Consider the following 15,452-nt stretch of genomic DNA (forward strand, 5'->3'; position numbering starts at 1 on the left):
GAATGATAGTATAATTTATAATATAATTAACAGTCAACTTTAATAATATATAATTTAATAAAAAAAATTTAAGATTTTGAAAAGTTAATGAACCACAAGATTAGCCAAGACTCAATTAAAAACTTTTAAATTTATCAGTAATTTAATTATATAGTCTATATAAAATTAGATTATATAACACCATTTACGAAAACAAATCCTAAACATATTTATTTTACGTAACCATGCTTAAGAATACATTTGTTTAAGATGAATATTATAGTTTAGTTTATGTAGAGATGATGGGTTTTGAGAATATTATTATGAAATTATTTGATCGATCTATTTTTGTTTAAACATTATTGTTTAGATGAAATTTTATAACAGTGTGTTAACCCATGTAAATTAAAAAATATTTATATATATATATATATATAAAATTTTGAAAGTCATAACTATGTATAAATTAATTTTTAATTTTTAATATTAATTTTAAAAAAATAATTTAGATATAATTTAAAAAATTAGTTAATGATTATGGATGTCTCCCGCCAACATTCTTATGTTACCTTAAAAACACTCTTACTGTAATCTCTCAGCGCACCAGCATTCATTATAGTAACATACCCTGTTTCCAACCTGTCTTACACTTTCCGTTAGTTATTTTATTTTATTTATTTTTTCTGTTTCCTCTTACAAAATTACTTAACAAATCAAAACCACCATCATCCTCATGCCACCCTGCAAACAAATTCCTAACCGCTTGCCTCCAAATACAAAACCCTCTATGTCCTTCTTCTTGCTTTTGTCCTTCTTCTTGCTTTTGCACCTTGCCAAGAGTAAGGTTTTGTCATCCTTTTCTGGTATATTATGTTATTTCTTTATCTCTTTCTTTTTCTTTCTCTCCTTTATTTTGTTCACATATAAATTACACTTTTTATCAGATTCTTTATATTGTAATTAGGCTTTGACTGAAACCGTCATCAAACAAACCATTTTTTGAAAAAATCTATTGTTATATTGGTTCCCTGTATGATGTTGTTGTAATTTTGAATTAGGCTACACGCTGCACACTGCATGGATTCATTCATTCTTTGCATGTTTATTTACGTTCTTTCCAAAATCAATCGTTGGATTACGTTGTTTTGTAGATTTTCATTGCCGGAATGGAACAATTCCGGCATATCGGAGAGGTGGTTGGGAGTCTGAAAGCGCTTATGGTTCTGCGCGATGAAATCCAAATCAACCAACGACAATGCGGTTTGATTCTGGACATATTCAGTTTGGCGATGGACACGATCGCGGAGGAGATGAGGCAGAATCTGAAGCTGGAAGAGAGGAATAGCAAATGGAAGGCTCTGGAATCTCCTCTGACAGAGTTGTGCAGGGTTTTCAAAGAGGGAGAGCATTACATAAAGCAATGTTTGGATTCCAAAGATTGGTTGGCAAAAGCCATCACCCTCTCTCACCACCGCGACTGCGTGGAGTTCCACATCCACAACCTTCTCTGTTATTTCCCGGCGGTGATCGAGGCGATCGAGATTGCGGGAGAGATTACTGGTTTGGATTCGGAGGAGAAGGCAAAGAAGAAGGTGATACTGGGTCGAAAGTATGACGTGGAATGGAAGGACCCGGAGCTGTTCCAATGGAAGTTCGGGAAGCAGTATCTGGTCCCGCGCGGGATTTGCAAGAAGTTGGAAAACGCGTGGAGAGAGGACAGGTGGAGGCTCATCGAGGCCATCAAGGACAAGATTGCGAAAGAGGGTGATTCAACTGCGTTCAGTAAGAGCGATCATGGCCTCGCTGATATGCTCCTCAAAAAGCTTCTCAATGGGTCGGAAATCGGCCCAATTGCGGTGCTTGTCGGGTCTCAAGATTTCCTGGTGCGACGGAGGTTGGGCCGTCGGAGGGACTTCAAGGAAATCCAATGGTTGGGACAGAGTTTCGCGATGAGGAACTTTCAAGGGGAGAGAGAAACGTACCAGGCTGAGGTTTTCTCTCTGCTCTCGCTTTCACACCCAAACATATTGCAACACCTTTGCGGGTTTTACGACGAGGAGAAGAAAGAGTTCTCTTTTGTGATGGAGTTGATGAACAAGGATTTGTGGACTCACATGAAAGAGAATTGCGGTCCCAGGAGACAGATTCTGTTCTCTGTCCCTGTTGTGGTGGATCTCATGCTTCAGATGGCCAGAGGCATGGAGTACCTGCATTCCCAAAACATTTGCCATGGAAACCTTAACCCTCGTAATATTCACCTCAAGAAAAGGAACTCCCAAGAGGATTATTTTCAGGCAAAGGTTGCAGGATTTGCCTTGTCTTCTGTCAACAATGATAATGTTGACGATACTGCGATTCAGGACTTTAACCCTTTAACCTGGTATGCTCCTGAAGTTCTGTCCCGGATGGAACAAACGCATAATGGTCCTGCTTCTTCTTCTTCGAAGAAAGTCGATGTTTACAGCTTTGGGATGATATGCTTCCAGTTGCTGACAGGGAAAGTGCCTTTTGAAGATAACCACCTTCAAGGAGACAAAATGAAACAAAACATCACGGTCGGTGAAAGGCCTTTGTTTCCTTACCATTCCCCGAAATACCTTGTGAATTTGATCAAGAAGTGCTGGCAAACTGACCCTGCTCAGCGTCCCAGCTTCTCCTCCATCTGTAGGATTCTGCGGTACACCAAAAAGTTCCTTGCCATGAACTCAGAGTCCCATCTCATCAACCCTGAGTTCAACGTTCTTGAGGTTCCGCCTGTGGATTGCTTCGAGATAGAGACAACGTTCCTAAAGAGCTCTTCAACCGAGAGGTCATCTTGTGTGTCCTCTGTGTTCCAGATACCCTATGAAATGTTTGCTTATAAGGTTCTGGAGAAAGGGAAAATGAATCCTAACAACAGTACTACCAAAGATGAGTGTTGCGAGCACCACCGAAAGGATTGGTGTAGGAGTGAAAGTGATGACCCAAGTACAGAGTGTGATGAAGATAAAACCTTCACAGTGAAAGATCCGCTCCCTCAAACAACCCATCCCACATCAGTTTGCAGTGAAGTGCCCGACAAGAAAGCTGTTAGAATAAAGAACCAAACACATGTAAAGGCAAAGAATATCCGAGGTCAGTTCACTGATTTTCACTCTATATATCGAAAAATAATTGTAGAATAATGTCAAGCTATATATTTTGCTCTTTTGGATTGCAAGAAACTAAATGCATATTAAACTGGTTGGTTTAAACAGAAAAACCAAAATTGCTGGCGACAAAATCATTTCCACCGTCTTTATCAAATCGAGTTTCAAGGAGCAGAAAGGTGAATACACCGACATTGACACCAACCAGATTGAGCCCCGTTAAAAGACGACCTTCCCTGAGATCTGAATCGGATGGCAACTTCAAAGGGAATCGATCAGCGTCACCATCACTTCCCAATCCTTTAAGGAAAAAACACGATGGCAGTTTGTCGGATACTAAGGCCAGCGTAAGGTTCAAAAAAATGGATCAGTCAGCATTACCTAGATATGGCAGCATGACAGATAGTTCAAGGATGAAGAAATCGCAAATGACATTGAACCAATCTTTGAGCGCGGGAAGACTAAGACGTGCCAACACTGACACCAATTTGAAGGTGCTCGCGCGAACCCATCTCCTGAGCACTTCAAAAACATCCACAAAGAGCGGAAAAGGTGGTAATGTCTCAGTTTTGGAGAACGGTTCAAGCATGTCAACGGGTAGGTTTTCGCCATTGGCACTGAGCCCCCCCCAAAGCCCCCATCTGAGAACAAATAAAGCAACCGGTCATCTCTCTGACTCCGAAAGCAGTTTTGTGAAAAAAAGAGGAAGCATGTCACTGTTAAAAACTAGTGGCCATGCCTCGGATTAAGGCCCTTTTAACTTTCACGACTTTTGGTGGAAGATTCTCATGTTTTGAGATTATTTGAGTAGTCATCACCTTACCTTTCTTAGCTAGCACAGTTCTAGTACTTTCACTGTTTTTTGCGTCATGCAAATCTTCCCCACGTTTATATGCTCCTCCTTAACACATGCAAACATGGAAACTCAAAATGTAGCTTTTTAAGGGAAGGTTAGAAGCATAGTTTCATGCATAGTTGTATTATTGGCAATCTTTTGGAGAGCTTTATTTCGGAGGAGAGATATATGTATAAGAATTATTGGAGGTTGCCTCTCCAAATCGCCATCCTTTCTGTTTCATCTTCTCAAAATCAATTAGGATTTCAAATCATCTCCTTGAAATGATCGTAAGGCTAATGATACTCAAATCAATCTAAATTATTTAAACAATTTTATTTATAAAATTACAACAACACCTATACTTAAGCAAACAAATACTTATGACGTTATTGTATTGAATCATTTTTCAACTGTCTGAATTCAGTTTTATTTACAAATTTAGACAAACATATGTTTATGTATTAATACTTTTTTACACCATCTTTAATCTACATGAAGGGAAATTTTGCATGAACTGAATTATATGTTTAATGCAACTGTATACAGGGATGTTGAACTAAAAATTATTGGGTTTAGTTATTTTTTATTTTGTGATAATTTTTTATAATATCATATTTTTGAAAGTTTAAGCTTAATCTGGTTATGATCTGATATGGACTTGACCAAAAATAACCTATAAATGATTAACAAATAAATGTTCTCTCTAATGATAAATAACCTCAATTACGAAATTGTATATAAACGTACACATTTTGTTTAACTTAAAACTTAATGAATAAACGTAAAAATATTAATATAGATATATTTTCCACCGTTCTCTGCCCATTGACAATAGAAAGCTTTTATTGCAAGTGTATAGCACACTGAACAATGATAAAGGAAATATACTTGGATGAAGCGTGGCCTAGAGAGAGAGAAACAGATAGATAAAGAAAGAGAGAGAAAGAAATAAAGAAAGATAGAACGAGAAAAAGAAAAAGAAAAGGAGCTGTATAAACCTGAAGTTATATGCTTTCCATTGGTGTTAAGGGATTGATTCATCTCATGATAAACAATCACTTTTCCTATAAACCGTACAGTTGTTAGTCCTTCATAAATAAAAAATCATTTGAAAAGGACAGCAATAGAATTTACATTGGCACATATAACCTTTGCATAGATACAGGGTACATTCTTGAGCTAAGAACCAAAGCTTTCAACTCTAAAATCTTAGCCCAATTTAGATCATTCAATCAATAAGAAGTAGAGATTTGAATCAAATTTCTACAAGTTAAAATTAAATTACGCACATCAGTTTTGAAAATATTAAATGAGGAAACTTTGAAAAAGAACCGATGTACATAAATTGATTTTAACTCATACGAGAAATTTGATTTGTTTTCTTCTCCAATTAATGTTTGTTGAGAAGTTTCTCTAAAGTGGACATTAATTAGTATCGTATTGAATCTGCTCTCTCGGATTGGCCCCAGCGATATTTGAGTATAACAAGCCTTTTCTACATATGACAATGTGAAATTCTGGTTTGGAGTCCGAGTTGCAGGTGATGATGAATCCAACTACCACAAAAGATGAGGATTTAGATTGCAGAACTATTTCTCCATTCAATTATGGCCGACATTGAAGCCCTTCTACTTCGAATTATAAAGCCATAGCTCAAGATGTCAAAAGAATTTTTATACGCTCCCCACATGTTCATGGGAGAGGGCCGAGTGCCTGAGTGACAATGACAAACTCCAGGAACTCGCAAAACTGTAAAAAAGTCAGTCATGGGGAGCCTTTCCTTTAAATCATCTGTAACACTTTTACACATCCACTTGAATTGGCTGCGATAAGCATGTCAGATTTCCCTCTCCAGCACACACTTGAAACAAACTGTCCATTGTCATCCTCTGTGTCTTTACCAGAAATGGGATCAATGGACCCAAATTTGTGGGAAGTGATTGGCATGGGAAGCGATCTATAGTAGGAATAAACCTGAAAGAAAACATAATTGTAATGATGCCTGCACACACACAACTTTCTGCTCGATATTAAAAATTCTGGCCCATTCGCTTTTCTATAGGGCCCTTAAATTTTATCTTGAATACAATAAACTACACTGACATTGTAAAATTTCTTGAGGACACAATTCTTTACTTTTTGTTTTGCCATTATAGAAACATCTCTTATAAGAAAATATCGTATAATATCTTTCAAACATTTAAAAGAGTTTGTGTAATATATAGTGTTTTCCAACAATTAAGGAAGATTAGTGTGGGGGTAAAAAAAAGGGGGAGGGTATCATGAGAAGTTTGATGAAATCTCAAGGATAGTGAAGGAGATATATACCTCATTTGTTTCTGAACCACATGCTATGTATCCATCAGCCACTGACAGACCCACAAAATTCTGTCAAGAAGAGGGCAGAAGATTTCAGCTAACCAATCAGGTAAACATAAACCTGGGCCAGTTTAATGACAAAAACAGATCTAATTCCTGACATGCAGGTCTAGTAGTTGGATAATCACCAGCAGTGAACAAATCATTTTGGTAAAAACCAATCTGGATCTCATATAATTGATTTTGATATTCAGATCATCAACCATAATCTAAGGCTCCATTTACCCCCCCCCCCCCCAATTTTCAAAGGAATTTGAAAGAATAACAAACAAGCTTTACAGACACTTCATAAACTTAAATTCCACCCAGTGCTATTAGATTTGAAACCAAACCTTTTCGTTGGTGTGTCCTGACAGGGTTAGGCTGCAAGCATTAATGGATGCACCCACAGGAGAGGTTTTATTGAGATCCCAGATCTTCAATGTATTATCAGTAGAAGCAGAAACAAGTGTTTCAGAGTCCAAGAATTTGACATAGCTCACGGCCTTACGATGGCCAGCCAATACACACCATGGACTTCTAAGATTGCGAAGATCATAGCAATATGTTGAGTAATCCGCAGATCCAAAGGCCAGCAAATGGGAGGAATGAGCAGAGAATTGAACACAGCAGACATTAGCAACATTTCTGATTGTGCCTAAACAGTTCCTCTGGAAAAAAGTTATATTGGATTAGCTCTTGATTAATTATTGGGAAGAAACTATCATTCTCTCTTTTACAGCATCCTGTACTTTCGAAAAGCCAATGTGAAGCAAAATCTATCCATTACGGGCTACAGGTCTCCACAACCACACTATTTATTTTGAAAAATAAAGATAGAAGTGTTCAATATTATTTTAGTCCCCAAAAAATACCATTTCCTAATAAGTGCAACATATTAGTATATATGATATATTGATACTTCAACTTGATATATCCGTATAAGATACTTCACCAATATGTATCTATGAAGTATCCAACCCCATGAAGAACAAATATTTTTATGGTGATAATGATTTATAATTTGTTTTTTGACAATGTCCAAGAAATGTAATTTTAATTTATGTCTGCACAATTGCAATTATATATTATCATGTTTTAATAATTTTTATACATTTTTAACCACGCATATGTCAAGACAAACATCATCCATTACTAAAACAAGCATATCATATCGCATACAGCCTATCAAATTTGTGCATCATAGATTACCGGGAACCAAAAAGAAATTATCATATCTAGTGTCTAAAATCTAACATGGCCTTATTTGTAGGGACTAAAATTAAAATTATATTTAACACAAGATAAAACAATTTAACAGAAACCTTTCTCCATATAATTGGTTAGGCCAAAAAAATATTCTTAGATTCATCTTCTTGATACGAATACAGAAGGCTCATTTGGTGATCAAGGATTTTATGTCAGGTTTGAGGAAATTTTGGACACAAACCAAGGGTATCAAATCAACATTCAGAAAAAAAAAATAGTAAAACTAAGTTTTGAATCACGAATCACAATTTATAATAATCAAATAGTAGGCTTGAAGACAATTGGAAATAATTTCAAATATATCATATAGCCAATGTATGGAGTTCAGTGTAACAATTTAAAATTAAATAAACCATAAAAAAAAAAAATAGTCATATCTAAGCTCATGAAGTCTCTATTTTGAAAGAAGGAAAACAAAGAAATGAAACAGCAAACAGAGTGCGTGCATTGAATGAATTAGTCATAAATATCATAGAGGAATGGTGAAATAGGATAACTTCGTAAGTACTCGTTCGATTCCTTTTCATTTAACCATTTAAGTTTGTATGACTTTACAACTTTTTTCAAGAGAATTGGTAAATGAAAAGTATAAAAGAAGAAATAATGAATTGCTAAATTGTATAATTCTTACTAAATATTGATGAATCGAAATTGCACCAACTCATTCATAGAACATAGGATTCAAAAGTCATTCGAGATTTATCTTATGATATGAATAGACAGCTAGCCGAATTGCACAGAATCATACAACTCTAATAACATTGATTTTAACATTTTGAAAAGGTTCGGCTCACGTCAGATTCAAACTTTCCAAACCTATTATTACCCAACCAATTGCTAATCAACTAATGAACCCAACCCTAGCTGAAATTTTTAACACGGGTCAACCAGTCCATGATCAACCCAAATGAATAGTGAATATCAAAAGTTGCAATATTCATGTTATGTTTTAGGTCATAAATACAAGAAAAGCTCAAAAAGAAACGTTCTAGTTTGTTTCTTCCTTACCATTTGAACTCAAGCAAAATCTGCACATCCACATGCTTACATGAATATGTACTGTACATGTGTGTGTTTGCAAATTAAAAAGGGAATTTACCTCACTGATGCTCCATAGCTTGACAGTGCAATCATCACTTCCACTGGCAAATTTCGTGGGGCATACTACAGAGAAGTCAACAGACCACGCCCTTTTCTCATGTTCAGTGAATTGAGAAAATTCTTGACCTGTACTTGCATCCCATAACTGAAAATGCATCAAATAACAAAATGCCATGACTAATGCAGGAAGTCAAACTATGACAGCAGTTAAAAAAAAAATTGTAACACTCTCTCAGTATGTCCATAACCACACATGCTTTTACCTTAAAATTAGCTAGAGATATAATAAGAAATGGTTCATAAGTCTTTACCTAACAGCTTATACTCTAAAGACAATTAGTTAATGACATGGCATTAGAGTCTATAGGTCTAGAGTTTGATCCTTGTCTCCCCGTTTTTTTTAATAAAATGTGAAGGTAGGTGAGCTTGTACATTATCTATGATTTAAGCCCAAAGGACTCTGGATAAGTGGGTTCGTCATCGTCAGAGATATAAATGTTATATAAAATCATTCATTGGTGTTCTGTTACTAGTGCAAACTTTAGATTTGAGTCATGTCATGACAAAAAAAAACTAAAAACCTAGACGTTAGAACCCAAACACGACCACCAATCTTGAGAAAATAACTATCTATTTAGGGGAAGAGTTTTAACCTGAATATTCTAGGAAAAAAGTGAGTAAACCTTCTAAGGCAAAGCATTTCAGTTTGAACCAGAAAAGCATCAATTACATAGGAGTAATGGATGAATACAGCAAAGAACATCTTCCAATGATCAAATAATGGTTCAAACAGAGTCTTATTGCAAAACATACCTTCACTATGCCGTCATAATCTGTAGACGCAAGATAGTTTTTAATATAGTTATTCCAGCAAACACAGCTGAGTTTTGATCTGTTTGACATCTCAACCACAGGATAATGGATATCAACAGAGTCATTGCAAAGTGCACTAAACTCAAAAATTTTTATTTTCTTAGATATCCCAGCCGAAGCAAAGTAATCTGCATCCCGATCAAAGCTTAGAGAGCAAATGACATTTGCCGGATTGTTAAAATCAGCATTTCTTAGTACACCACGCACTTCAAACTTGCAATACCGTGCATACTTGCACAAACCGTCAAAGAATGCCCCTAAAGTATCTTTCCTTTTAGGTTGTTCCTCACCCTTTTGGGTCACGCTCCAGTTCTCACGATTTCTAAGTACATCTTTATCAGGGTGAGTTGAGGTATCTGTTTCAGAAAGCTGAAGTTTGGATCTCATGGAAAAATAAGCACTTTCAAGATGGCATATATTTCTCATCAATCTCACTTCATTTGAATTAGAGTTTGGGGATATTGAGGGCAGCATTTCTAAACTTAAAGATTCCTTCTTAGGAGGCGTAATCTCTTTCTGACAAGAGTAATCATTCTGCAAGCCAGAGGAAACCAAGGAATTTCTTGAGTCGTGCCTCCTCTCCACCTCTCCTATATCTGATTCCAAGCACTTGATTTCCTCTGCCAGTTTGAAAGCATTGTTCTGCTTCTGCTCTTTTAGCAAAACAAGGAAATGTAATAACAATTCCGATTCTGCATCTTCTTGGTCAATACTTGATGACAGTTCCTCACTAAAGAACTCTTGCAATCCATTAATCAATTCAGACTGAAGGATTTCCCTGTTATGCAACAGAAGTTAATAAGTTATAACTTTAGAGAATCATATCAATAGAGTATAACTCGGGTTTGAAGTTCATAATTTAAGAACTAACAGCATAGTTAACTAAAACACTAATAAATATATACTCACGGACAGAAAGAGAAGAATATCAAATTTAAAAATTCTCTGAATAATTTTGATGAATACAAAACTAGTCAGTCATAAATGCAGCATTCACTGAACATTGCAGAGGATACAAATTAATACTGGAATACTGAAATGTATCTAAAACCCAGAAAAAGAAAATGACTCTAAAAGAAAGAAAGTATCCCATAGCTCACAGAGCTTAGGACACAAACCAAATGCCAAAAATTCCTTCCATATTTTGATTCCCTTACCCAAGTTCCCTACGAAATAAATCAGAAGTTCCTATTACCCTCTTTCATCTCACGCATAACTACCAGCCATATACCTTTTAAAAAAACATGTTCCTCTTCCTCCTGCGGTAAATTTTCCAAATGCATTCTGTGTGACTAAAATGATCAAAAGATTGGACCATTTATTCCGCTTGACCTTGGTACATTCAATGCAACCTCCTATGTTTCATATTTTCAACACAGATGCAATTTAGAAACAAACATGTTTATTAAGTTTGTAATTGAAGGGACAGAGATGAAATCTCAGAGAACAAATATTTCAAGTCTGTCTATAATAGACTCAGAGACACTTTTTATAAATATGAAAAAAAAAGTGGCTGCCATTATCTAGTTATATGGGAATTCTATTTTTACTATTGACTTATAAAGTAAGTTCCTTTGCGGCTTTCATCTAGTTAGTTAGCACAAACACTTAGTTAATGAGGCCTATGGCACCAACATGATGTTGGAAAACATAATACAACATCCAAATTAGTCTGCCGGTAGGTGGTAGGAGATTTGAACAAAGGTCTTATGATGAGTGATAACACAAATAATCACATGAGATATGAAGATTCATGAGCCTAATAATGGCAAATGTGATGCATATGCTTATACCTCTTGGAACAACAACATAAACGGCATGCCATGGTTCATTACACAATATACATTCTTCCATATCTACAGCATTCATCCAAAAAAGCAATGGAAAAAAAAGTGAGATACATATATCAGATGTTTGTGAAATCCTTTTTTCATATAATGCTTTAATTAAATTTGATATTAACAATAATAGACAATATTTCAATACTACCTTGTTGTAGGACGTGATGACGGTTCTGGATGCAGCAGCCAAAGACAAAAGCCAGCTTCCTTAGGGTTTTCTGATAGGAAAATTGGAGGAAGAATCCTATGTCGAAGATCAGACATTGCTGCAATATGTGTTCTTTCAGACTCAAAATGACCAAGTAACTGAAAAATTGACCCAAGTAAAATCAGCTGCTGAACTTGCTACGCATCAAATTGCTTCCAATTATACCAATAATTTAATTTTAGTGACCGGAAAGAATTTCACAAAAACTCCCGCACTAGTTTTTATTCAGCCTGAAATGAGGCAGCCACTTTGCTAAGTAATGTACTTTAATATCTGGGTTTGGGCCTTGCTAAGAATATATCAATTAAGTGAGAAAAAAAAGGGAGAGAGAGAAAAACCAATAAGTTTCCAAATCAATACTGATGCTAGAAACCAGTTCAGCTAATGTATACAGACAAAAGCTTATTTCAGTGTGCACTTCACAAGTTCATACATAGAAACATGTTTAAATTTGAGGAATAAACATTATAAAAGAATGAATGAAAATTGCATCATGTATGGAAGCATCATGAACTTGACACACCTCAAAAAGGAGGACACCAAGACAGTATATATTTGATGATGTTGTGTAACCTCCCTCGGGACTTGTGTACCATTTATTTTCAAATTTTTCACAAGAAGTCAACGGAATTTGACCTGCATTAGATACATGAGGAATGGTAGACATTCTTCCAATGTTATATTTAGAAAATTGGATATCTTCCTCGTATTCATTGTAAATATCTTGTGATCCACTATGAAGTTTCCTATCACTTGCAGTTTCAAGAGCCAAGTCACCACCAGTAACCCTCAAATTCTCATTGAGCCTTTGCTTCTTTGACCCCATTTCATGAGAGGGAAATGCTACTTGCTCTGAGTGCCTTTTCCTAATAACAGAACTATCTACATGGACAACTTCAGAATTTACAACACCATCCACCATTCGTTTTTGAACAGGTAAACCAAGGTACATGACTTGGTTTGATGGCGACAATTTAATATAAGATGGACATAGGTTATGCAATGCAACTCCCTGAGAGTGAGAGTTGTCCACCAAATCCACAATCTTCCTAAATATATTCAAACTTTCCACTTTGCTAGTTTTTTGGTGCCCATGTTTCAGCCATTCTCTCAAAGTCACACCATTACATTCAGACTTGCCAGATCTAGGCATAGCACCACAATAAGAAGAAAACTTTGTGGTTTTGGAACCATAGCCCGCAGATTGATTAGAGTTCAAGTGAGTTACAATGCCAGTCTTCACCTGTTTCTGGTCAGTACCAGTGTTATTCCTCATCTGATTCTGATCTGTGCCAATGCTAGTCTTCGTCTGGTTCTGATCTGTGCCAACGCTAATCTTTATCTGATTCTGATCTGTGCTAATGCTGGTCCTAGTTTGATTCTGATCAGTGTCAATGCTGCTCCTCATTTGATTCTTCTCTGTGCCAATGCTGGTCCTCATCTGATTCTGCTCAGTGCCAATGCTGGTTCTCATCTGATTCTGCTCTGTGCCAATGCTGGTCCTCATCTGATTCTGTTCAGTGCCAATGTTAGTCTTCATCCGGTTTTGCTCTCTAGACTGAGCACAGAAGGCATCATACGACGGACCTTTATAGACAATACCCTTACCCTTCAGTGTATTTTTTATGAAAAACTCCGCAAATCCTGATTGGGATATAATTTTTGTCCGTATTCCTTGACGAACATCACCTGCACCCTCTTTATTTTCAGCAGCTGCCAGGTGCTCCATGACATTGCTCTGGCCATCACTGAGAGATTTTCTAGCCAGTATCTCTGGGAAAGATGAGGATCCAATATCCTCCCGAGCACTGGATGTGGCCTGGACACTGTTTCTGGTTCCGATATCACTTAGTGAATTTCCAATTCCTGAATTACTTGCTACCTGATAAAAATTCTGCCTATGGTTCTGCCAGGTATACATGTGCCCTCGGTTGTTTGATGTACCAATATCCAAGCTTGAGCCATTGTAACTTTTTACTGTTAATTCTTCAACCATAGCATCACCATCATCCATAAAAAGGCTTACACCAGGATGCTGTGATGTATCTGCATGGTCAATACCTTCAACTACACTTTTACCATGAAGAACGCCATCATATTCCCGAGGTGGTAACTGCGAGTAGTCATGCTTAACAGGAATACGGGCTTCTTGAGATTGTAAGATTTTCCGGCATTCCGTGTGTGGTGAATCTTTGTTCTGGCGCTGTGAATCCTCAGCAACCTCCAATTGGGTTGCCTCATCGACCAATTCTTCATCCATGATGTAGCTTTAAGTTCAACAATCACATATCCACAGTAGCAAATCTATCAATCAAAACATAAACAAAAACTGCTCATAAGCAACATCGACCAATCTGCCAAATAAATTTAAAAAACGCGTTATTAAACATGTATTAATTACCAATAAGAGTTACAATTAAAATAGAATAAGAACAAAATACATGCTATGAAATTTGCAGATTCGGAAAGTGAAATTCCAAAAAATAAAGAGAACAATGAGATGATTATAACCTCGTAGGTGAATCTCATTTCAATTACAGCAAATAAAAAAAACATAATAAATAAATAAAACATACCAAAAACGGCGAAGGTGAAAGAGATAAGCATGTAAGTAATGGAATTAAATTGAGGAGCAGAAAAAAGCGCGAGAAAGGAAAAGTTAGGTGGAAGCTAAGGGAGTGGCAGAGAAGAGGACTTACACAAAAGCGATTCTGTGGTTAGAGGTAAAGTCGGTGGTACCAAACTATAGAGGGAAAGAAGAAGAAGAAGGAAATAAAGGTAGAAGTTCTCTTCTGACGATAAAGACCCAGTAGTATTGGCTAATAGCAATAGAATCATGAAGAATGAATGAACAAGTGAATTCAAGATAACGGTGCAAAGCTTCATTATTGAATCCGACCGGACTCACCCGACCCGATAACTGTTCATCTTTCTAGTTCTATTGTTATTAAATAATTGTTAATATTAACTCATTCATTCTTCTCTAATACTCACTGTTATTGTTTTTTATTGATAAAACCAAAATATATTTTAGCTAATAATCTGGAGAAATAGTGTAGCACTTGCTATTAATTAAACTTTGTATAATGTATTTAGGGACAAAAATTATACTGATTATGAGGCGGTTCTAATTTTAATTTCAAAATTATAATAAAATAGATATAAATTACAATTATAATGTATAATTGATTTTTTTTTCTAAAGAACTTATTTTTTGGCTTGAGAAAATATTTTCTATTTTACTTTAATTCCAAAAATAAAATTATATATATATATATATATATATATATATATATTTTGTTCCTTGTTTTAAAATTTTCAGAACAAATAATAAAAGTATTTTAAAACTTGAAATATTTCTATGAATTTTAAAGAAAAAAAAAACTCATAATTGTTTTTCTGTTCACTTTTTTTACTCTCCTTTTTTTCTCATTGGTTCCGTTTATTTCCATGTCGTCTCTTTTTCTAAATAAAATCGCAATTTATCGAAATAAATATCTTTACACGATTACACTTTTAAATGTACCATTTTGTTACCTTAGTAATCAAAAGTTAAAATATCATGATATTATATTTTATTATGTTTTCTAATCAGCTTTGACTGCTTGTAACTGTTTGCAATAAATTTTGAGAGTCATTAGTTTAGATTTATTCTATCATTGTAAGAAAATTATATTAATAAATTAAAATCACTTCAATATTATGATGTATGACAACTTATGAGTGAAACAAATCTGTCTATATAATAAATTTCTCTATATATTATATAAATTAGTTTTATATACCAACGATGTAAAACAAATCTGTAATATTATTTGATAATAACTATCACTTTATTGGATAAATTTAACAGTACA

General features: G+C 35.4%; 2 protein-coding genes across 4 annotated transcripts; one reads left to right on the forward strand and one right to left on the reverse strand.

Annotated features, from left to right (window-relative positions):
* Window positions 1-572: 572 nt before the first annotated feature.
* LOC114173250 (Protein kinase family protein) lies at window positions 573-4,168 on the forward strand. 2 transcript variants are annotated; one of them, XM_028057520.2, is made up of 3 exons: window positions 573-818; window positions 1,131-3,093; window positions 3,216-4,168. In XM_028057520.2, exons 2-3 carry the CDS (start codon window positions 1,146-1,148, stop codon window positions 3,854-3,856), a joined length of 2,589 nt encoding a protein of 862 aa, XP_027913321.2. In that variant the 5' UTR covers window positions 573-818; window positions 1,131-1,145; the 3' UTR covers window positions 3,857-4,168. The 2 variants fall into 2 exon arrangements, with proteins under 2 accessions (XP_027913321.2, XP_027913320.2); XM_028057519.2 differs by having other exon boundaries at window positions 574-842.
* Window positions 4,169-4,934: 766 nt separating this feature from the next.
* Window positions 4,935-14,453, reverse strand: LOC114173363 (protein SPA1-RELATED 2). 2 transcript variants are annotated; one of them, XM_028057700.2, is made up of 8 exons: window positions 14,295-14,453; window positions 12,119-13,949; window positions 11,536-11,693; window positions 9,487-10,324; window positions 8,672-8,818; window positions 6,657-6,974; window positions 6,274-6,333; window positions 4,935-5,919 (listed from the first exon to the last, which is right to left on the reverse strand). In XM_028057700.2, the coding sequence occupies exons 2-8, from the start codon at window positions 13,853-13,855 to the stop codon at window positions 5,728-5,730; spliced, it is 3,450 nt and encodes a 1,149-aa protein (XP_027913501.2). In that variant the 5' UTR covers window positions 13,856-13,949; window positions 14,295-14,453; the 3' UTR covers window positions 4,935-5,727. The 2 variants fall into 2 exon arrangements, with proteins under 2 accessions (XP_027913501.2, XP_027913500.2); XM_028057699.2 differs by having other exon boundaries at window positions 12,119-13,899; window positions 14,295-14,452.
* Window positions 14,454-15,452: the final 999 nt, after the last annotated feature.

The sequence above is a fragment of the Vigna unguiculata genome, chromosome 2, assembly GCF_037176805.1.
Source record: "Vigna unguiculata cultivar grain cowpea cultivar isolate G323 ecotype 2 chromosome 2, ASM3717680v1, whole genome shotgun sequence".
In the NCBI taxonomy this organism is placed as follows: domain Eukaryota; kingdom Viridiplantae; phylum Streptophyta; class Magnoliopsida; order Fabales; family Fabaceae; genus Vigna; species Vigna unguiculata.